General features: G+C 39.2%; 1 protein-coding gene across 2 annotated transcripts; it reads right to left on the reverse strand.

Moving 5' to 3' along the window:
• Positions 1 to 9,498: 9,498 nt before the first annotated feature.
• On the reverse strand, positions 9,499 to 16,412 carry TSPYL4 (TSPY like 4). Of its 2 annotated transcripts, XR_002823324.1 has the most exons (2): positions 14,224 to 16,412; positions 9,499 to 9,807 (listed from the first exon to the last, which is right to left on the reverse strand). XR_002823324.1 is itself a non-coding variant. In XM_023727695.1 (1 exon), exon 1 carries the CDS (start codon positions 16,152 to 16,154, stop codon positions 14,928 to 14,930), a length of 1,227 nt encoding a protein of 408 aa, XP_023583463.1. In that variant the 5' UTR covers positions 16,155 to 16,412; the 3' UTR covers positions 12,535 to 14,927. The 2 variants fall into 2 exon arrangements, 1 of the variants encoding a protein (XP_023583463.1); XM_023727695.1 differs by lacking the exon at positions 9,499 to 9,807 and having other exon boundaries at positions 12,535 to 16,412.
• Positions 16,413 to 24,719: the final 8,307 nt, after the last annotated feature.

Here is a 24,719-nt window from a genome sequence, read left to right on the forward strand (position 1 = left end):
GAAGAATTGATGCATGTGAATTATGTGATTGGTGAAGAATATAGAATATACCATGGACTGCCAGAAGAACAAACAAATCTGTCTTGGAAGAAGTACAGCTAGAATGCTCCTTAGAAGCAAGGATGGCGAGACTTTGTCTTATGGACTTTGGACATGTTACCAGGAGGGCCCATTGACTGGAGAAGGACATCATGCTCGGTAAAGTAGAGGGTCAGCAAAAAAAAGGAAGATTCTCAACGAGATGGATTGACACAGTGGCTGCAACAATGGACTCAAACATAGCAACAATTGTGAGCATGGCACAGGACTGGGCAGCATTTCATTCTGCTGTACATAGGGTCGCTATGAGTCGGAACTGACTTGATGGTACCTAACAACAACAGCAGAAACCTCCATTATGTTTACCCTGTCACATCTAATATGCTGTGCATCCAGTCCTGTTTAATCTGCCTCAGAAACACTTCATCTCTGCTTTTCTCTCCCTTCTCACTAGGCCTTCATCACTCTCTGCTATATGAAGCACCTAACTCCTCCCCTATCCTCACTTAATACCTCTCTTTCCCTCCATCTCTTGCCCACTGCCCTCGAATACTTTTCATTAGCACAGATTTCCACTTGCTTTAAACTTTTCAACGTCTTTTATATTACTCACTTATTACTGTTATGCACACAATATATTTAATCACTTCACATAATTTAATTAGCTCCCCACTCCGTATAGCATCCTAAGGGTATCTATAATCAGACTGCTAAATTATCTTTTCATCCCTACTCTATCTGATCCCATTGCCCTATCCCTGCTGAAATGATTGCCTTCTCTCCTTCTATCAGGTTTTTGTTCCTGCTGTTCTCTGTACATCTATGTTTCTCAGACTATAATGTACAAAAAAATCACCTGGCGATCCTGTTAAAATGCATTCAATAGTCCCAGGGTAAAGCCTTGTGTTCTATATTTCTAAACAAATTTTTTTGGTGCAGGAATGCTGTTTGCCCAAAGATCACACTTTGCTTGTCAAGGGTATACATGGAATGCCTTCTGCCCTCCACCTTCTGGTGTCTTCCTACCCTTGCATTAAGACTAAGCACAAATGACACCTGTGTTGTGATAACTTCCTCTGTAACTCCAGGCAGAGTCCTTTCCTCCTCTGTGTTGTCAGAGTACTTTTCACTTGGGAAATTGTCTGATGAACGTTGTCTCCCACTGTCTCTCTCCAGCACAATGCCAAACAGCAGTGAAAGCTTGTGGAATGAAAGAGGCAAAATCTGTCAGTGTACCTGATAACAGTTGAAAATTCATTCATTAATCCAAATGTTTGACCATGGCTTGCTTGTTGTTTTGCTTGGATTTGTGGCATGTTGATTTTGGCATATGACAGAGCCTTGGTTTCTAATCAAACAGAGGCTCTGCATATAGCCCTGCCTGCCTGCTCCTGCATTGCCAGCGACAGATTCCAGTCACTCCAAGAGAATGTCTTAGTGAGTGCATTTAACTGAAGATTGTTATTCTGAAAAGAAATCAACTTCCCATTATATTAGGTATGGACATGAACTAGGTGGCTAAGCATGCTTAAATCAAAGGAAAACACTTTGAAAGAACTAACTACTATTAATTATTAAAGAATTCTGAATGAAGAGTTATCACTCGAAACCAAAATAGATGGGTTAAGAATTTTGCTTTCTATTCTGTTAACTTTGCTGGTAAGCAGTTTATTTTCTTTGTTAGTATAATTTTCTTAATAGAGCTGTGCTCCTTCCCATTCCCAACACAGGCATTTAGCAGCCATTTTACTTAAAAAATGTCTTATTGCCCATGCCTATAAACTGGAGAAAGTCTGTATAAGGGTATATAATTGAAAATAAAAACAAATTTCTAGCTCAAAATTTGGAGACGGGATGTATGAAAGTAAATATGAATTATTCAGTCATATTTACCCATATATAGAAAGGAGTCCTAGAAACTGAAAGAAGTAAACACATTTTAAATCATAAACCATCATTACTCTAACAAGTCAGAGATGGCTTATCTTCTGTCAATTTTTATTTTATTCTATAGTTTTTTATTTTATTCTATCAAGTATCTTGAGCATTCATACCCATTGCCATCGAGTCGATTCCAGCTGCCCCACAGGGTTTCCAAGGAGCAGCTGGTGGATTGGAACTGCCGACCTTTTAGTTAGCAGCCAAGCTCTTAACCACTGTGTCACCAGGGCTCCTGAGCATTCACAGAGGTATATATTAGAAAAAAAAACAAAAATAATTATTTTAATACATTCTTAGGTAGACAGCTAGCCTATTTCTAAATGCTAGGCCTGGGTTTATATTTATGTTTTTAAGAAAATGTGGGAATCCATAACATAAGGAAATGCATTTACTGGAGGGAGGTTCCTTTCCTTGTTGGGTATCTGACAACCTGGCTGCTTCACATATTGTCTATTTGGCTGGCACTTTTAACTGCTTTTCCCCACATGGACTTTTCAAAGAATTAGAAGAAAAGTTGTTCTCCTTTGAGTTTTAGATTATGAGATTCTTTCCTCTTTTTTAGCCTGTCTTAAATCTCGCCATCTTCACGTGACCTTCCTTGCCCCTAACTACTGAAATGCGTTTAGATATATGTTTATACATATCTTTAGACATGTTTATACATATCCTTCAGTAGGAATGTTTTTAAGGATTAAAAAAGGAGACATATATAAAGCAACAATTATGTATCTTGCACAAAGTAGGTGCTGAATAAATAGTAGCTTATATGAATAATAAGTTCCTGATGGCACAAGCAGTTTGTGATCAGCTGCTAACCTAAAGGTTGGCAGTTGAAACCTACAAAGGGGTGCCATGGAAGAAAGGCCTGGCAATCTGCTTCCATAAAGATTACAGCCAAGAAAACCCTATGAAGCAGTTCTACTCTGTAACACCTGGGTCACCATGACTAGGAATTGACAACATGGGTTTGGGTTTTTTTGGTTTGTTTGTTTGCTTATACGAGAAATTACTTATACAATGAGACAACAGGACAATAAACCAAAAGCCAGTTAAAAACTGTAGTGAAAAACTTATTTTGTAGATGACTGCTTTACTAATTGTTTTTATTTTGTCTACAAAGCCCATAAGCAAATTGAATATAAAACTGTTGTATATGTCATTGTTATAAAGATTTAATTATACAATGTTCAGAATCACCTAGCTTAGTGCCTGGCATGTGATTGGCACTCTATAAATTTCCTTCCTTTTTCCTCCACATATATAACCTTCCTTTCTAGAAAAATTTCTTAAAAGATATTCTGGAAAATAAATTTATACATACTCATTTGGAATATGTGCATGCACACATACACACAGTACTACATTTTACAAGCTACGGGTAGTCCCCAACTTACAACAGGGTTCTGTTCCGATGATTCCGTTGTTAGTTGTTGCTGATGTAAGTCAAATACCTCTTTTTTGTTGTTTTCATAGCCTGCTATATGGGCAGTGGTTTGAACAGTAAATCATAACATTGAACATCTGTGAGTGAACATCTGAGAATGATAACATCAGCAAATTACGCACTGCAACACTGTATGTAGTACATATTACTAACGATAAGATGTACAAAAAAAAAAAGAAGTTCCTAAGTGCAGTTTGTTGTAACTGGAATATGTCATAAGTTGGGGACTACTGTATTTTTATGCAAATAGCATGTTCAATATTCAATAACATGTTGCTCTAAAAAAAATGAGCATAGCACACTTATGAAATACCTCAAGGGGAAAAGGCACAGTTGGCAAACAAACGAAGGAGGTGCGCATTATTTGCGTAAAATAGGGTACCTGTAATTTCCTGATGTGTAGTATGAATCCTGGTGGTGCGGTCGTTAAAGCACTTGGCTTCTAACCAAAATGTTGGTGGTTCAAACCCACTCGCTGCTCCGAGGGAGAAAGATGTGGCAGTCTGCTTCCATAAAGAATTACAGCCTTGGAAACCCTATGGGGCAGTTCTACTCTGTCCTGAAGGGTTGCTGTGTGTCAGAATTGACTCAGCGGTGGGTTTGGTTTTGGTTTCAGTATGAGTCCTGCCATTGCCACTCTACGGTTTAAGACAATCATTTATATGTGTGTGAATCACCTTTATTCATTTTACTCCAATATAAAAGTGACCTAATACCTGTGCACTGTAGGGATATTGTAAAATTTGTTAACTATTGTAGTTTTCAGATGATAATTTACTTATCATTTTCCAGATTTGTTGTTGTTGTTGTTAGTTACCTTTGAGTCGATTCCAACTCATGGCTACCCCATGTGTCCAGACTAGAACTGCTCCAAAGGGTTACTATGCTAGAAACATTACATATATTATCTTAATTATTTTAGGTACTATCATTCCTTTTTCCAGGAGAGGAAACTATGGCTCAGAGTGGTTAAGTCAAGTCACTCTTACAACTAATAAGTGGTTACAGGGCATTATACTCTCCTGGTCTTCCTCCTAACTCCTTACTCTCTTGTGCTTCTGGGTTTCTGAGTGTGGTTGTGACCTGAGCTTAGGCCTTGGTTCTCTTTTCTCTGCACTCTTTTGTAAGTGGTCTCATCTTATCCAGTTACAGGCTTTAAATATGATAATGAAGCACCTACCTGCATGCTAACAAATTTTACATTTTTCTCTCTCTTCCTCGGGCTGCTCTAGGATTGCCGCATTTGGATGTCCATTATTCCTCTAAAAGTTAACATATAACAGAACCCTTTATCTCCCTGGCTCCTATTTTTTCCAAAGTGGATCTTATCCCAATCTTCCTCATCTCAGTAAGTGATTATACCAGTCATCCAGTTGCTCATACCAAAAATCTAGGAATCATCCTTCATTTCTTTCTTACATGTAATCCATCAACAAATCCCATTGGCTCTAACTTCAAAATATATCCCAAATCCAACCACATCTCATAATATTTACTAGCTCCATGCCAGTGTAAGTCACTCTCATCTTTCTCCTGGGCCTCTGCAGTAGCCCTCTTTCCTTGCTTGAACTCGTTTGCCCTTCCAATTCTATTCTCCACACAGCAGCCAGGGATCTTTCTGAAGCTGTCAAATCATGTAACTTCCCTGCACAAAACCCTTCAGTGGCTTCCCATGACATCCAAATGTCTTATGTGGCTATAAGGCCTCTGTGACCTGGCCTTGCCTGTGCCTCCAGCCTCAGCTCATTTTCCTCCATCTGGTTCAGGGCTACGGCCATTCTGCCTTCTCACTGTTCTTCCAAAGTGCTCAACTCTGTCCTGCCTTGGGGCCTTTACACATGCTGTTCCTTCTGTCTGGAATGCTCTTGCCCAGACCTTTATATAGCTCATTCAAATACCACCTCCTCAGAAGCTTGTTCAATTACCACCTCACCCTTTACTATTCCCTTGTCCTTCTTTATTTTTTTTATAGCATTTGTCACAATCCAAAACTATATATATTTTTATGTTTTTATTTTTGTGTTGTCTGTCTTTTCCATCAGCATTGTAAGCATCATGAGGGCAGGGGCTCAAGCCATCTAGTTCACTGCTATATCCCTAATACCTAAAACAGTCTGTGAAGCGTAACAGAAATAAAAAATAAGAGAAGAAAAGAAAGAGACAGCTGTATTTCTAGCTCAGATCCTGTGCTCTCTCAGAGTTGTAATTTTTTGTCATAATAACAAAAAATTGGCAATGCCCCAAATGTTTAGCAACAGAGGACTATTAAATAAATTCATGGAATATTTATACAGTAGAATAAAATGTTCCTATAAAAAAGAACAAATAAGATCACAATGTACTCTCTCTAAAGGTTTTTTGTTTTAAAAAAAAAGCAAGCTACAGAACGGGGTGCAAAATATACTAATATTTGCTTTTACAAATTTAGGGGGCCCTCATGCGTATATACACATATGCCAAACTCATCAAATTGTATGCTTCAATGATGTGCAGTTTGTTGTTTGTCAATTATACCTCAATAAATATGCAAACAAAAGTGGGGAAAAGAATATGTATTTATATTTGATTTTATAACATTAAAACAGTGGTTACCTTTTGCAGAAGATGTGTATGCATAGCAGACTGAGTTCAAAAATAGGAATTTTAAAATATAGAAATATTTTATTAATTCAAAAAATTACATAAATACATATTTTAAAGGATCACTAAGATAGTAGCACCAAGCTCTGTGGGGGCTTCAGGAGGCAGTGGTCACTTTGGGCTGAGGTCAGCGGTCAGGCACACAGAACTTTTCTCACAAGTTCTGCTCTCTATGACAAGTTTCATTTATCTTTGTTCCAGGCTGTCAACCACAGCCTTGACTGTATAGTTTCCCCATATTTATTTTCTAATTATTATACTGAACTAAAATGTTACTGGTTTTTTTTTTTTTCTTTTCTTGCACATTTTGCTTTCACAATAAGAAAATAAAAAGATACTGCTATTTTGTTGTAAAGCATAGTTGTATCCAGAAGCAAATTAAAAGTTTTTAAAAGAGTTCCAGTTTGGTTCACTACTTGGTTTAAGTAAGTATTCCTCCATCTCTTTATCCAACACCCAATTGCTCCTTAATTTCACTAAGTCAGTTTTTTGGAAAGATTTGCAGATTATAGGACACGTTTGCGCTTTGATCTCATATGGGTTTTTCTCCTTCATAGTTATCTCGTCACCCAAACGTATATTAGTCATTAGGTTAGAGGGTTTGAGGGATGCTTTGGACATCTTATAGAACTTTGGTACAGAAAATTATTCTAATGATATATTTTCATAGGAAAATTTCTTCTAATTAATGCATTCCATCCAGCTCTTAAGAATGCTTTAACTTAAAACTGGCTTAACAGAATTTTTAGAAAATAATACAGGATTTCATTATTTTTCCTAAAATAGTGTTATCAGTGAATTTGAGGGAGATTATAGTAATAATAATAAACTTGATAAAATTATGTTCAAAATGCATTCTAAAGTCCCTTTTCTTCTCTTTATCCATGACTGGCCTATTCTTGATGTAAGTGGAGTAGAGTAAACAGCACTTAACTTGGGCATTATATAAAGATGCCATAGAGAGTTGGCTGGGGCTCTATTCAGGATGTATACTGTTACCTAATCTGTGTCTTCAGAGATGCCAGATAAAAATTTCTTTTGTGCTATGGTTATTTCTTGTTTATGGTTGATACGACGTGCCATAGTCAGGCCCAGGAATCCAACTTGAGACATGAACTATGGGGTTATTGTCTTACCCTAATTATTGTCTTACCCTTAGTCTTTTGAAGTCCTTTTAGGGGTGAGGAGATAAGGAGTAAGCATTCTTGGCCTGGCTTTGATCATAACTATTAGGTAACTTTGGGAAGATTCCTTCACTCCTCCACATACCAGTCTCTTTATCTGTAAGGTGAGGGATACCAGCTAAGATTTCTGAATATTTACTATGTGCCAGAAACTATTTCAGGTGCTTCATATGTATCAATTTATCTAATCTTCACAACCACTCTATGAAGTAAGCGCTATTATTTCCATTTTTAAAATAAGTAAACAAATCCCCTTACCTTCCTTTATTTTTTTCTGTTGCAGCACTTATTATCTTCTAACATGTTTTATAAATTACACTTTTTAAAATTGGTTTCATCAATGCATTCATTGCAGGACACTTTTTTTTTTAATGTGAAAATTCAAGTTCAAGTAACTATTTCTGATAGACCATGGAAAGAAGGGTGTTGCCCTGTCTAAATAGTGTGAAAGTTTTTGGATTTATGGAGTGCCTGGGTGGTGCAAATGGTTAACGCACTCAGCTGCTAAAGGTTGGAGGTTCGAGTGCACTCAGAGGTGCCTTGGAAGAAAGTCCTGGCAGTGTACTTCAGAAAAATCAGCTATTGAAAATCCTATGGAGTACAGTTCTACTTTGACACACATGGATCATCATGAGCCAGAATCAACTGGACAGCATCTGTTTTCTGTTCCTTTCAGTCCAAACTGACAGGATTTCTGCTGGGGTTGTTGTTTAGACCCATCAGTCACAGGCCTAATCTCTTTAGCAAAAGATTGTGTAGTCATGTCCTTGGTGAAAGTTCCAGGACATACTTTCTTAGTTTACACAACAGAACCTTCCAAATCTTTAAGTTAACATTAGCATACTGGGAAACATTCATTATCAAAAAGATATTTAAAAATTAAATGCGAGGGAGCTGAGATTTTCTCTGCTCGCCGCTATTGATCTCATCAGCAAGGAAACATCTGTATGGAACAGTGATCATATGTTTTGCCAGAATTTGGTATTTGGAATATTGAGGTAGCAGAAACTTCAGGTCAATCATGAATTGCAATCTAAAATAAACTTCTGAGTCTATTAAATTCTAAATTGAAATCAGTATTATTTCATAAATTCCATATCCAACAATAACTTTAAATGTGTGTGTATGCATATATATATATAATGCATATATATGTATATATAATGCATATATGTGTATATATAATGCATATATGTGTATATATAATGCATATATATGTTTATATAGTGCATATATGTGTATATATAATGCATACATATGTATATATAACATATATACACATACATTTAGTGAACTGGCTTGAATGAATGAAAATCAAATGAATCTACATAATTATTTTATATGACTATTAAACCAGCATAAAAATGGAATGTCAGACTATTCTCTTTGGATATAACCCTGGCTGCATGTTAGAATTAGAGAGTTTTTTAAAATGTGCAGTGTTGCAAGGACATCCCCTTCCCTCTTCCGAGGTACTTGGTCATCATAAGAGCTGGCTTCTGGATTAGTGCAAGACTGGGATACACTTGACTGCTTTTATCAGGGTCATGAGGATGTGCAGAACAACTCACCCAGCACGGTCCAGCTGCTGCCCTCACCCAGTATATCCAGCTACATAGGGTGAATTTAAAGAGCTATTTCTTGTCGTTGGTCTCTAGGACCATCCTCAGAAATAATATTAATGAGTGCTGACTCCTCGCCATTATCTTGTTTACTCCCTGCAGCAACCATGTGAGGTATGTATAATGATCAAAATTTTACAGATGAGGAAACTGAAGTTCAGAGAGCTTCAATAATACGCTTGCTCAAAGTTGTACTGTTACTAAGGGACTGTCTGTATTTGAGCCTAAGTTTGTCTGACCCCCAAAATCATGTGATTGACAAATAAAGTCTTCCAATATTGGAACTAGATTGAGGCAAAGCTAAAATCACATTCCAGTTTAAAACTCACACCGTGCTAGGACATGTGAGGGACTGGAAATGAAGGCACAGGCTCCAAAAGAAACTTATAATTTAGTAAAAGATATGAAAACAGTATATAACACAAACCTTTCCTGGAAAAGTAAAGTGAATATCCAAGAACCATGGGAGTCCTAAAATGTATAATGCTTTTTTTGGAGGCCAAACCAAAACCTGTTGCCACTGAGTCAATTCTGACTCATAGTGACCCTATAGGACAGAGAAGAACTGCCCCATAGGGTTTCCAAGGAGCGGCTGGTGGATTCAAACTGCCGACCTTTTAGTTAGCAGCCAAGCTCTTGACCACTGCCTCACCAGAGCTCCTTCTGGAGGACACACATGGAAAAGTCATCAATAAACAGGCCTACCCTTTCTCGTACTCAGGTTCAAATGTTCACCTTGAATACTTACCAGATTTCCTTCACTGCTGCAGAGGTAACCAAAATGGAGAAACAGTGATGCAAACTGGCCATTGAGTAAACTTTCTGGGAGACGGGAATATCTAGGCATACAGAGAAGTTCGCTCATTACTTAGAATGACAACTGCAACAGCACATAGACTGCTTGACAGGTTCTTGCACCATGCACCTGTTCTGAGACCTTTAAAAAACAAACAAAAAAACACTTTGTTTTACTTTCTAAGTACCTTGGTCTTTGTACGTTCTTAGTAAAACTCAGTTGAACAGAGTTTAATAAAGAGAAGGAATAAATTACTATCTTAAGTGTCTGCTAAAAGCAGTCACCAAATTGAATCAATTAAAACTTAAATGTTCAATGTCTAAAGTTAGTGGAGATGCTAACAGTTCTTTATAGTTCTTAGCAAAATTCCTTAATTATAAAATAATATTTAAAGTCCTTTTGGTACATTTACTACCTTTGATGAAGGGAATAAACTGCTAATTTCATGCATATATGCAGCAAACATCAATATTATATATGTAAATTAAGGGGTATTTTAACTGGTAAGTGTATAGAATTATGTAGTAATTAAATCAAGTGATAACAAGTACCTCTTTCAAAAACCATTATGAATGGATTAAAAATAACCTGCAACAGAGACCTGAATTTTAAAAACTAGTTGCCATCAAGGCGACTGTGACTCATGGCTACCCCACGTGTGTGAGTAGAACTGTGCTCCACTGGGCTTTCGATGACTGATTTTTTAGAAGTAGACTGCCAGTCCTTTCTTCCAAAGCACCTCCAGTTGGACTCGAACCTCCAATCTTTAGGTTAGCAGCTGAGCACATTAACTGTTCTCACCACCCAGAGACTTCTCAGACCTGAATGTGGTTAGCAGCAGTGGAGTTGGCCCCCAACTCATAGCGACCTCATGCACAATGGAACAGAACACTGCCCAGTCCTGGGCCATCCCCATGATGGGTTGCAGATTGGACCACTGTGATCCATAGGGCCTGAATACTCGTTTGTAAATAGGGTTATTGTTATGTTTTTATGCCAAATTTAGTACAGATGGTTGTGACATAATGGAAGGTACCATTGCTTGAAATCAGAAAATTCAATTGTGTGACTTCCATCTTATGCAATTCAACTTTCTGAGCCTCTATTGTCTCAACTGTTTAAACAGAGATACTTGTGTCATCAAATTACAAAGGTAAAATGAGAGCACATGTGGAAGTGCCTGAGTATCTAAACTCTGTTGAGAAGATTGTGAAGCCCAGGAATGTGTACCTGAAATAAAATTAGATATCCAAGGGTTGAAATGTGACTCCGTGGGGCAGGGAATGCCATGATTAAAAATATAGGTAAATATTTTGTTGTTTTAAATGATAAAATTTCATTTCAGGAAGCTTGAGTCGACTGTAGATAATGCTGCTGCAGGAGTAGTGGGAAGGAGCAGGGTTGAGCTGGAGTCGGGAGAAGGGCCTGTAAGCAAGGTCAGAGAAGCCTTTTGTAGGTATCTGGCATGAGCTGAATGCCCAGACAATAGAAAAGGAAGCCCAAGAAAATTTTTGTGGGGATCAGAGAAATTATTATGAAATGTGACACTACTACTCACAGGGTAATATGGCCTAGGCAGACCAAAATGATACTTCTTTGCTGATCAGAGGATGAGAGAGCCTCTTAACTGGGTTTGGAGGTCTGCACAAAGATGATTGAGAAAAAAAAAAAAGGCAGAAGGACTGGAGCAGGGCTATAGGAGTGAAATAATTGGTTAGTAAGTGAATCCTATGGGATGCCTAATTGAGTCTAATTTAATGACTCATTTTATTAGACCAAACAGAACAGAAACCGTGTTCCTGTGTAGCAAGTAAGAGTGGCACCAGCCTGTTAGAAGATTCAATATTACTGGTTAGATTAAAGCTGAGAAAAAACCAAGGGCAACAAAAATCACATTTTCTGGTTAGGTCCAGAACAAGGATAGAAAAGGGATAATACTTCAAACAGTTTACTGACAATGTAGAAATTAATTACTGAATTGAAAATGTAAAATGAACATAAAAGAAAGGAAATTTAGGATTAAGATGGATGTCAAGCTTGAAAAAAAACACCTAGTTCTCTAATAGTTAAAAGTTCTCCCAGCCTTGAAAAATTACACCTCAGCAAGTAGAGCTTGCAAATAAGAATTGCACCAAGAGTCAGTACATCTGTTTAACTCTGTAACAACACAATTAAGTCCCTAACTCAAATCAGAAGTTTTGGGCCATTTATGTCAAATTTCTGTTCATATGGCTAAAAACTCTTGGTTATTTTTATAGATCTTGCAGCATCCATAGGCCTCTCTATTACAGAGAATGCAGATGCAGAAATGTTTATCCCCCAACCTTCATGTAATAGCTGCTGAACAGCAAAACTATCATTACTGGCCACTGAAGCTGTAAAGTCATTTGTTTACAGACATTATATTTAGATCATAATTTTTTTGTTGTTGTTATTCTTTCTTTTGAAACACCACATTGTTGTAGGAAAAGAATTTAAGTAACATTTGCACATAAAATGTACAATGAGTCATTCTTCCAGAAGTCCATCTTAAACTAAGAAGAGAATGAGGCCAATGGGAGCACAGTTAACATAAATTCACAAACTAGGATGAACAGCTAGAACAGTTTCCCACTGAAAACAGAATTTTAAGTGATAAAATCAATATATGGTACTGCAATTACCACTCAAAACTCAAGGAAAAATTATGCTCATGACTATACAATTGCAGTTGGACTTACCGTTTTTCAAGCAAAAAATCTTAAGAAGGTTTGGTGGTGGTTGTCTTTTTTTTTTTTTTTAACTTTCAGGAAAATGCTTACTGTAACTATTTGATAACTTTAAGGATTTCCCAACTTTTTATAACTAAGACAATGCAGACAGACTTACTTTTATTTTTACTTTTATTTTTTGGTGAAAATAAATGTAACAGAGTAACAGACTTTATTTTTCCTTCAAGTACATAGGAGAAGACAACAATGCTAACAATCATCTAGTTTGACAGCAATTCTACAAGTACTTACACTGGTTAGGAACATAAAATGTCAAGTACAACATTACTAGTAGGGCAAGAAATTATCAGGTAAGACAACAATTATATTTTTCTTTTTGAGATTACGTTCAAAAGACATAGCAACAATTTCCAAAATCTTCAGACTCTGCAAGGATCACATTATTTGAATTATATTTCTACGATTAGATCTATAGATAAACAGAGACCAGAACAAGCAGATATATAAGTGAATATTCACACAAGTCTTCATACTGCACAGGAAAACAAAATCGGTATTTTTGCGAACGTTCTCAATTACAAGCAAAAAGGTCTGTAAACTTCAATTTTCCCAGTACGCAAATACAGGGAAAGGAATTAATAGGATTTTACTCAAAAACAGTGACATTAGGAACATGTATCACTAATCTACAACATATAAAAGGGCACTCCTAGAACAATAGAGAGAAAATATCAAGACTTGCATTTTTATTTACAAAAATCTACTGGTGAATGCAAGGAGTTAGGGAATATTGGAGGAAAACCCTAACCCCTTTGATTCTCCCATCCCTACCTGGAAACAGCCCCGGGGCCTCCCCTCCCCCACAGGCCCTGCAGAATTCCAGGCTCATTCTCAAGCAGGCACATTCAGCCTGTATTCCGTTTCCTAGCCTAGAGAACTTGGAGTGACCCACAAAATGTTGCCTTGGGGTTTATACCTCTAAGTAGTCCAAGGCCCAAAAGAGAATTTCTATGTTTAGAAAAATGTAGTACAGCTAGCTTTAGTTGCCTTAAATCACATCCTGCTCTGCTTCTGTTCTTTCTTTCCTCCCAGTTTCTCATACTAAAGCTCAAGAAACCTTCAGGAGGTTTTGGGATAACGGATAAGGAAAAGGGGTGAGGTTGTCAAAGTTAGCCTAAAAGAACACTGCTCCTAACTAAGCAATTAACCTATAGGTCTCCCTTTGAAACTTTCAGGCCTTGCTAAAGGAAATGAGGTGGAGGCATGGGGGCAGAAGAGGGCACTAAGAGAGCTGAAGTCTATTTTACAGTATGTCTTTCTCCCTCTGGACATGATCAAGAGGACAGCAAATTACAAAAAAGGCCTACTTTCCCAGTTTTATTTTCTGTTTCTGAGTTGTAGCTTCTTTAGAGAGAGAAAGATAGGCGTAACGGGCTCCGCAGACCAGAGATACCTCTTTCTCAGTGGCACTCTTTCCTTCCTGGCACCCTTGTCATGTTTAGAGTAGGTGCAGGAGGGGAGATGAGGGTGGCACCTAACAAAGTTGCCATGACTAAGTGTGGTTCGTTGGCTGGGGCTCAGAATGGCTGCTGCTGGAAGGGACCCCATTCCCCCCTTGCTTTGGGCATTGTCACATATGACTGCACAACCTGCCTGACAGCAGAGTGGGTTTATGGATAATCATTTAAGGTTGAGGGGGTGGAGAAGATGTTTTCCTGTGTACTGGCTGGGAGCCTGGGTCCACAGACAGTACTGCGGAGGCAAACAGTGGTGGCCTAGGCAAAGCTCACCCAGAAAAGTGAGAGCAGGTAGGGGTGGACCATAGCACAGACCTTCATAGACTCACCAGTAGCTGGTCATGATGAAGGGTGACTGAGGCACAGAAAAACCAATGTAAAAACAGAGAACGCTTCTTGTCCTTCACCTCATTCATGCTTAGCAGCCACCTACTAGCCACCTGCCTGTTCTGCCACATAACCAGCAAGGTAGACGGCATGGGCCAAAGGAGGCAGCTGAAATTCAGTTGATGGAGGCCTGGATTGTCCAGTTTGGGTCGACGGCTGGCATCATCCATATTAGCTTCATCTTGCAGTGGTGAAATGCAAAAGCTTGCCAAGGAGGGCATGGGTTTCAGGAGCACAGTCAGCATAAAGCATGAAGTCCAACTAGTTGTGTGCAAAGACCATCAAGCTTCCTTGTGCATTTCTTGTAGTTAATCACATAAAAAACCGGGAGAAGACCACAGCCACAGACAGGGTCCAAGCCATGCAAAGGAAGGCAGTGCATATCTACAGCATCATGTGGTTGGCACAAAGTGGTGGTAGGCCATGGGCTAGGAACATGTTGCAGAAAAGCAGTGAAGGCTGACAGGAAGCAGAAGAGCACAGACACAGAGACAATCTTGCAACTGACTGTTGAAGATTTAGAAAAACCAAACAACAATCCAGTATGAAGAGAAAGCAGATAGAAGATTGCATGCTGTTGGCTAAGCATAGGTCCAAGAGGAGGTGGTAAGGAAACTTGTTAAGGAGCTTCTCACAAGGGCAGGAGTTAGCCGGACTGGAACCTGAAGGACATGGGATTCTCCACTGGCTGCCTTCCTGGGCCTCGCATTCCTCTGCGGGCACCTTCACCCATCAGGTAGTATTGCAGGGGATTGGGCCACAGTTCCTCTTTGATAATCTCGGCAATCTTGTCGAATTCTAGGAGGTTGTTGTCTGAGAACCAGCTGAAGAAGCTGTGGATAGTGTTTCCATCCTGGTTCCTGTGGACGTGGGTCTGGGGGTCTTGGCCCCGGTGCCATCGGATTGGAGTGGCAAGACACACAACTCGGCCAGAGGATCTGCGTTCGTATTCCTTGACGAGCGCCTCATTTCGGAAATAGGGGTTGCATTGAAAGATAAACTTGAATTTGCAGCCGGCTCTTGGGTGTTTCAGCTCCTCCACCTCCAAATTGATCATGTACTTCATCATATCTTCATCTTGGCCACTGATCATCGGTGATAGCTGGGGGTGGTTCCGAAAGGCAGTGACCCAGAACGCTGGGATATTCTGGATGATGAAGCTCCTGCGCTGCATATGGAGCCTGCGCATCCGGCCAAACTTGCGCTCCAGCTGAAGGAAGGCCCGGTCAGCCTGGGCGTTTACGTTTGACAGCTCCTGATCGATGGCCTCCAGCGAGTCCATGCAGTTATTGACCTTCGGTACTCTGGCCCCTTTCTCCTCTTTCATCTCCCCTCCTGCCTTTCTTTCCTTCTGTACCACCTTCTTTCCCTCTGCCACCCCCTCCGCTTCTCTCTTCTTTTCCGCTGCCACTGAGATGGCGCACTTTTTAGTCGTCACTTCCTTGGCCTTCCCCCCAGCCATCATCTGAGACCCCAACCCTACTGCGCCACAGGCTTCTAGGGCCTTCTCCCCTGCAGGGCTGCGCAGCTCTCCACCGAGACGGCCATTTTTCAGGCTGTGGTCAAATGCCGCAGAGGCAGAGGCCGCTTTCGGGCGTCCTGCGGGAGGTGGAGCTTTTTCCTGCCCGACTTTGGCCGCAGCCTGGTTGCGATTAATAGGAACTCGAAAGCGGAGCGCGAAGCCACAGTCGAGAGAATCTGCGGCGGTCTCCAAGGTGACACCAGCCATGTCCGCCATCACCTGTGTCACATCGGCTTCCCTTCGGAGACTCCGGTACTGATGTGGGTCTGAGTCTCCCGCGGCATGGTCAGGAGTAGCGAGGTCACGGTTTTTAGCGCAAGGGAGCTTATCGCCCCCATCCAGGCCACTCATTTTGATAGAAGTCAGACCAGCGAGAGGAGCGTCCCTTGTCCTTGTCCTCTGTGGAAGCCGCGCTCCTCCCCAATGAGCCCCTTCGCGCCACCCTTCTTTTCGTCTTTGGCTGATTCTTCCATGGCAACGGGTGACGTCAGGGCTGTCGCATCTTACAACCGCGCGAGAACGCGCGTCTCCCCTCCCCCATTGCGCTTGTCATCCTAACGTATTCCTTTGTTTTCATATTAAAAAAATGTGAATTTAGTCAGTCTGGAAAAAAGATGTGACTTAATAAATGGCGGTAAACCAAACTCAGACAAATGAGAACTGTGTGAATGAGGATTTCTAAGATTCTAACGAAGCGAAAACCTAAAGGCTTATGATTAGTAAAGTGGATTCTGCAACTCACAGGCCTTCCTTCTTTGTACAGATTCTTGGCTATTACCAAAGAATTGAGACTTGCAGAGCTTGATTTTTAAGAAAAGTGGAGTGTTGCTGTGTTAAGTGTGATGATAATATTAGGAGCGGTTGAAATGGAAACTCTTCTCATCCTAACAAGATACAATAAAAAGATTATTTAAACCTGCCTTACAGATTTTAAAGTTTATGTACTTTGGACAGCATCTATAAAGCAATTAGACAATACTTCCTCATTTAACAATATGGGTTGCAAAATGTTGTTTTTTCCTTACTTAGAGATGACGCTCCCCACCTCAAACATACAAATTTCACCTTTATTACTGAAATAAATATTTTAGGGTACTTTAATTTCTCAAATGATGTATACTATATGTTGTTCATCCTCAGGTTATAATCTTCATCTAAAAGGAGTTCCTGCTGCATAATGCCGGTGGGCATGAAGCCAGCAAATATTGCCAAAATTTTGCTCTATAGTAATTCACTGCAGTAAAAAGGCAATAATCAACTGCAGCCACCTAAGCTATTAAACATCTCTTAAAATATTTGCTTATGTAAAGTAAGAAAGTTTACCTATTATCTTCTAAGTCAGTTAGCTCACAGAATTCTTCTGATAGTGACATCATAGTGACATCATTACTGTCTGCTATTTGTGTTAGTTTGTTGGGATGTGAGAATACTGGTGTTTATCCATAGAAACATGTAAGACCGAAGGGAAACTTAAATCTTGCATATTTATGTTTAACGTCTTAAGTTCATATTAGAGAAACAACTATAACTCTTTGTAATATAAATTTTCTCAGGAAGCACCCCAGATTTTGATCACTTCAAACAAGGGCTCTGAAGAGAATCCAGTGAGAAGTAATGATTTAGAGAGAAAACCACTATGTAGAATGAGACTTCTAATGAGAAAAGTAGTACAAAAATGGTTCAACTAAGGATGAGGTGCTGATGGAAAGACACTGGCAGACATTACAAAGAAAACATCTGTCACACAGTTTCATAGTTGAGCTCATGAAGGTTTTCTGGAGAATTCATAGACAACTGAGTTTTTGTCGTACCTCTAGTAGCCTACACAAGGACATACTATCTAAATTGACCTCTACTGGCTGCCAGCTAATCAGTTATCCTATAAAAAATGTGCAAGCTAGATTCATGCTTCTCCAACTGCAATTACTTTGCCCCCTTTCCCTTATTAAATCTTGCCTTTGAGGGGGAAAATCTATATACTGGTTTATCTTCTTTGTAAACAAGTAAACAGTATGCAATAATTAAGTGATTGCAAGACTGAGTCATTCTTTAACTCTACGATGCTTCATTTCTTTTTCTAAAGAATCTTTTCACTATTGAAGGAGCAACTCTCTTGGATTATAACTAGAGCCAATATGCAGAGAAAAAGCAGATGCTTAAGGAGAAATTACTTTGTCACACGGGGAAAAAAAGTGTTTTCTGTTTGCAACAGAAAATTATCCAGTTATGTAGGGCTACTAACGGTGAACTTTTTTCTCTTGATGTATATATTAAAATTTTAAAAACATTTATATCTCTTGTTGTTGTTAGGTGCTGTTGAGTCAGTTCTGACTCATAGCGACCTTATGTACAACAAAATGAAACACTGCCTAGTCCTGCACCATCCTAATAATCATTGTTATGCCTGAGCCCATTGTCACAGCCACTGTGCCAATCCATCTGGTTGATGGGCTTCCTCTTTTTCGATAACCCTCTACTTTACCAAGCATGATGCCCTTCTCCAGGGACTGGTTCCTCCTGATAACATCCAAAGTACGCGAGATGAAGTCTTGCCATCCTCGCTTCTAAGGGGCATTCTGGCTGTTACTTCTTCCAATACATTTGTTTGTTCTTCTGGCAGTCCATGGTGTATTAAATATTCTTCACCAACACCATAATTAAAAGGTGTCAGTTCTTCTTTGGACTTCCTTATTCATTATCCAGCTTTCGCATACATATGAGGCAACTGAAAATACCAGGACTTATATCTCTACTGCTTGAAATATCCTTGTCTGTAGCTTTGGCTGTGATGTACGCAAGGTCACCTCAAGTTGGAATCTACAGCAACAGGTTTATTTTTTTGGTTTTAGCTTTGACTAATCCTGTCACCTGAATCATTTTCCACTCATGACAGCCCGTCCATTTTTTAAAACTCATCTCAAGTCATTAATGCATTTAAATGCATTAAATTTCATAAGCAAAAAACTAGGAAGCTCAGAAAGGTTAACTAGCCTATGGTTATACATATATTAATTGGCAAATTGCCTCCTCCCATCTCCGGTGTATAACTTTCCTTAGCCATCTTACCATCCTGTTAGTCCTCTGAATTTCTATAGCTCTTATGACTTTTGCCATCCAATTTGGTACTTATGTATCCTCCACTTTTTAACTTTCTTGATTGTTTCATGCAGGTCAGGCTCATTCAAGCTAGATAAGGAAAGTTTCTTGCTTTAGCATTTACTATAGGATAGCCCAGTGACTGTCTCATAGAATGTTGATCAAGAATTTTCTTCGGCAGAAGTCTTCCTGATGCTTTTCGAGTGGGGAATCTAGAATCTGACTCTGGAGTGGGAAATTTCCAGTGCTTCTGTGAGGCCTCTGTTGAGTTCTCATTTGGATTTTGGTCTTGTTTATCGCTTTTTCATTTTAATTTTGATCATCTTCTTTTGCTGAGATCTCATTTGATTTTTGGTTTGTTGTTTTGGCACCTCCCTTCATATGGGAAATTCTGATTTTCCTTCCTCCTCCTCCCTTACTGCCACTGTGACACTCATTCTGTCCAGTATCTCCAAAAATGGTCAACTTTTACTAAATGCAATGTAGAACTTCAATTGCCTTTTTTGGGAAACTTGAGATCTTCACAAACTGGCTCATCTAAGACCTCTCCCTTTCCATCATTCTCCCCTCACTCCTTCTTCCTTTTTACCACCTTCGACCTTCCCTTCAGCTCCCTTGAATCCTTTGATCTGTCCCCCTTCAACACTCCTTCCAACCCTGTATTCACCCCTGTCAGACCCTTCCTTTCCCACTCCAGCTCCTTCACACTCCATACCTGTAACAGACTGGCCTCCCCCACCAATTCCCTATACCCCTTTTTCCCTGAACCTCCCGCTCCACTCTCAATTTTCCTTTATAACCCGGTTCATGGACCACCTCCTCTTCAGTCCAATAAACCACTGCAGCAGGGTGCTCAGGGACCCCTAAAAGCAACCACCTGAGGCTGAAAAAGTTAATTGGAAACAAACTGGATACTTTATCCACTCAGATAGACTTTGGAAACACCCAGACCCCTGGGGTGGTGTCTCCTCAGTTCCTTGCCCAAAATTTAACCCACAGCCTCCCTAAAATAACACAACAGTGCAAAGAAAATCTTAAATATTTGTGGGGAAGCTTTAGCCCTCATATTGAATGATAACGCCAACTAGTTCCATCTGCCAGAAACACAATCCTGGTAAAAATATAAAGGCAGAGTAAGAACTAAAGTCAGCTCTTTTACATAAACCTCTGAGTTTTATACTTTGGTGTTTATGCGTAATTCATGGCTGAAATTTTAAAGATATAAGCTCTATAGTTGTATCTGTATGTTTATACATTCCTACCTCTGGATGGTATTACCAAATTAACTTATAAAATCCCTTAAAGGAGCTCTATTTTAATTTAGAGGTAAATAAGCATTCATATAAACTTTTTGTTTGTTTGTTAGCTGCAGTCAAGTTGGCTCTGGACTCATGGCAACCCTATGCACAACAGAGAGAAATGTTATCCAGTTTTGCACCATCTCCATGATCAGTTGCAGATCAGACTGTTTGTGATCCATAGGGTTTTCACTGGCTGATTATTGAAGCAGATCACCAGGCCTTTCTTCCTAGTCTTAGTCTGAAAGCTCCACTGAAACCTGTTCAGCATCACAGCAACTCACAAGCCTCCACTGACAGATGGGTGGTGGCTGTGCATGAGGTGCATTGGCCTAGAATCGAACCCAAGTCTCCTGCATGGAAGGTGAGAATTCTACCACTGAACCTCCAAATGTGCCATACTTTATGTAAATTAACATTGATAACTCAGAAGACATAGCTGTTTTTATTAAACAACAGGGAACTACTCTTATTTGCCACAGAGTCACCTAAATTACATGAACTTAAAATTTTTAAAACATTTGGGTTAGTTTTCATAGGAGTACCCTTTTTTTTTCTACATTGGAAGTATCAGAAGTTCAATTTTCTTAATTTCTGGGAGTTTTAGGGGTATTTAATTGATAATACTTGACAAAATTAAGGGAACCAAGTCTTCTCACTTTTGAAGGAGTTAGGTTTTTTAATAGCCATGCTACCTTCTATATTTACTTTTAAAATCTTTTAATATCACTTTGGTTAAATAGGTAGTCAAGTATTGTTTCTCCATAACCATGATCCTGCTTAATCAAGTATTCAAATCTCCTGTTAGCTTTTGACATTTTGCCTTTCCAAAATCTAATCCTAAATAATATCTTTTGCACCTAAAACTCTGGAAGATCATAAAGGATTTGTCCTTTCACCTTGTAAAAAAAAAAAAGTACTACAAATAACTAGGCTTATTTGATAGGTTATGAGTTGTATGGTAAGCACTGTCAAATAAGGAGAGATGCTTAACTTTCCCTAGGTTAAATTTATATGGAAAAAATGTTATTAATGTAAGTATTTCAGAAATTGTATAAAGTTTCTAGATATTTTTCAATGCTCTCCCTGTCTGTGATATGTCCTGGTTCTGCTTTGCCTCATGAAATGTTATCAGTCATAATTTCAAGTTCTAAAATGTTGCATGCCACAGAAATACTGTATTTTTACACAAATAGCACATGCCTTTTATGTTTGTTTGCCAACTACTCCCTCCCCCCTTGAAGTATTTTCATAAGTGCGCTATTCTAATTTTTGTTACAGCAACATGTAAAAAAAAAAAGGCATAGTGCAGCTTACAAAAATACCTTGCAGGGGAAGAGAGCAATTGGTAAACAAATGTAGAAGACATGTGTTATTTGCATAAAAATACAGTAACCAAATTTCCTTGTTATTTGCATTATTTTTGTAATGAACTCTCATCAGATCTTTCACTTTTGAAAATTATCAGTAATAAGTTAACCACAGCCATTTTAAGTCTTTTGTCATCTACAGATAATTTTGTTTTACTCTGATGCTTCCCTGAAAATGCTTACAACCAGCTGTAGGTCAGACGGCTTTGTCTTGAACATGAAGAGACTATCTCAGAGACTTATGGAAAGGACTATGCCAGGTACTCTTGGGCACAGGCTTCTGATAGCATTGCTTAAATAACCTTGAGACCATACTGCTGGACTGAATCAGGATTTCCAGAACTCTAGTGGAGAAGCATGGGCGGCAGTGGTGGTTCAGTGGTAGAATTTTCACCTGCGAGACCTGGGTTCCATTCCTGGCCAATGCACCTCTATCTAGCACAGCCGCCACCACCTATCTGTCACTGGAGGCTTGTGTGATACTGTGATGCTAGACAGGTTTCAGTGGAGCTTTCAGATTAAGACAGACCATGAAAAAAGGCCTGGTGATCTACTTCTGAAAATCAGCCACTGAAAACCCTTTGAATCACAACAGTCTGATCCTGTTGTGCAGGGGGTCACCATGAGTAGGGGCCAACTCAACTGCAGCTAACAGTAAGTGGAGAAGCTGATGAGTTCATGAGGTTGCTAACACAAGATCAAGCAGAAAAACAATTAACTACATAGGAATGAATGAACTGATGAAGAATGATTATGGGTTTTGTCTGGAATATTGCTGATGCTTTAATGTTCTATTTTCTAGGTATAAGGAACCATTTCTCTTTTAAGCTATTTATAACCTCTTACAATTTAGTAGACTGTACTTTTGTAAACAGAAATGAAATACTTATCTTTTTCTCCCTGCCTCATCCCTCTAGAATTTGGAAACCCTTACTGAATATTATTATTTTTATGGCAATGTAATTATTTGCATAACTTCAATAAGAATCTGTCCTCCTTGTTAACAAGATGTAACTGGAAACATTGGTTATATAATGGAAGTTTGACTGGAATGTCATATTTGAGAAGATGTTCATAGGATCAGATATGACCAGATACTTTTAAGGAACTAAGGTTGACTTTATGGGGCCAATGCTTATAAAGCTTTCAGGAAAACTGGCCTGGTACCTGGCTTACAGAGTTCCCAGCCTTACAAGTAAAATATAAAAGGTCACTTGCTATCTGTTCTAGGAACCTCAGGATATTTTGGGAACCTTGAGAAGAAAGGAATTCACCCAAATCTGTAGGTAGTGCAGTTGAAGTCTTATGGTTTGACTTCTTATTATTGAGAGGCTTTTAAAAGTCCAATCTGAGACTCCTTATGAAGACTTCCAGGAAAGCAAATTTTAAAAGGCCTTATAGTAAATTGGAGCTCTGGTGGCATACTAGATAAGAGCTCAGCACTAACCACCAGTCACTCCTTAGAAACTCTGTGGGGCGGTTCTACTCTGTCTTATAGAGTTGCTATGAGTCGGACTTGACTCAAACGGCAACTGGTTTTTTATATAGTAAATTACTATCCTTGCTGCACCTATGTAAATAGTGAAGAGCAGCCTTATTTTATGATCAAGCATAATCTTGCTTTGAGATTATCTTTGACCAAAAGTGGGGTGACTATGGAGAGAAATTTTATGTTTCAATAGAAAATTATAGCACACTCTTGTGGGTTGTCAGATTCTGGTCCTGTTCATTATCTTTTAGCTATTTTGCAACCCTTTATAAACTGCAGGTAACTGATGGTCTTGTTATCTACCTATAAATTAACTGGATCCTGTCTTCTTACACAAATTTTTTTTTTTTTTTAACCACATTTTCAATTTTTCCAGTATCCTTCAATGTCCGGCTGCAACACTTCAAACTAATGTTTCCAATTTTTCTTCCTCCCTCCTAACTTCACATCAACAAGAGCTAAAACCTGACTGTTCAGATTCTTAGCAAGTCTAGGTTAATGTGTAGCTGGCCTTTTCCCCCTAGGATCTAAAGATACACTGACAGTTAAAGCCTGAAAATGTGATACATACCTCATAGGACTCATCACCTCAGACCATGCATGGGTCAGATTTCCCCCTGGACAAGCTGATGTCTGAGTCACTAAAGAAGTCTGGCAAAATGCTCAGGTCACGCATGCCCTCATATGAGAGGTAACTAAGACTGAACAACATCACCAAGAGCATCCACATCTGAGTTTCAATACACTCAATGAGCATGCTGCATAATCAAAAGATTTTCATTCATCAACCTCTTAGACTTTAATACAAATCTTTCTAGTAATATTTCTCTTTTTTATTTTGGCCATCTCCCTTTTAAGATGCCTAACACTAAAACAACTGGCCTTTGCCACTACCTCTTAACAGAAAGTTCAACTGATTTTGCAGAAATAACACTAACAGGAGTTTTCAGGAGACTATTTCTTAGACCTTGATTCACCCCACTCAGATCTGTGATCACTGAGTTGTTCAAAGATGAAGGAATATCATTCATCTTAAACAAAACGGAAGGACTGTGTCATGGACTGAATTGTGTCCTCCAAAAATGTGTGTCCACTTGGCTAGGCCATGATTCCCTATACTGTGTGATTGTCCTCCATTTTGTGATCTGATGTAATTATATTGTATAAGTAAATCCTAACCTCTATGATGTTAATGGAGCCCTGATGGCACAGTGGTTAAGAGCTTGGCTGCCAACCAAAAGGTCGGCAGCTGGAATCCACCAGCCACTCTTTGGAAACCCTAGGGGGCAGTTCTACTCTGGCCTATAGGGTCACCATAAGTAGAAATCAACCTGAAAGCAATGGGTTTTTTTATGATGTTAATGAGGCAGGATTAGAGGCAGTTATGTTAATGAGGCAGGACACAATCTACAGGATTAAGTTGTATCTTGAGTCAATCTCTTTTGAGATATAAAAGAGACAAGGAAGCAGAGAGGAGAGGGACCTCCTACCACCAAGAAAGAAGAGCTGGGAGTGGAGTGTATCCTTTGGACCCAGGGTGCCTGCCCTGAGAAAATCCTAGACCCAGGGGAAGATTGATGACAAGGAACTTCCCCCAGAGCCGACAGAGAAAGGCTTCCCCTGGAGCTGGCACCTTGAATTCACGCTTGTAGTCTCCCAGACT

Source organism: Trichechus manatus, unplaced genomic scaffold (assembly GCF_000243295.1).
Source record: "Trichechus manatus latirostris isolate Lorelei unplaced genomic scaffold, TriManLat1.0 scaffold00017, whole genome shotgun sequence".
Taxonomy (NCBI): Eukaryota; Metazoa; Chordata; class Mammalia; order Sirenia; family Trichechidae; genus Trichechus; species Trichechus manatus.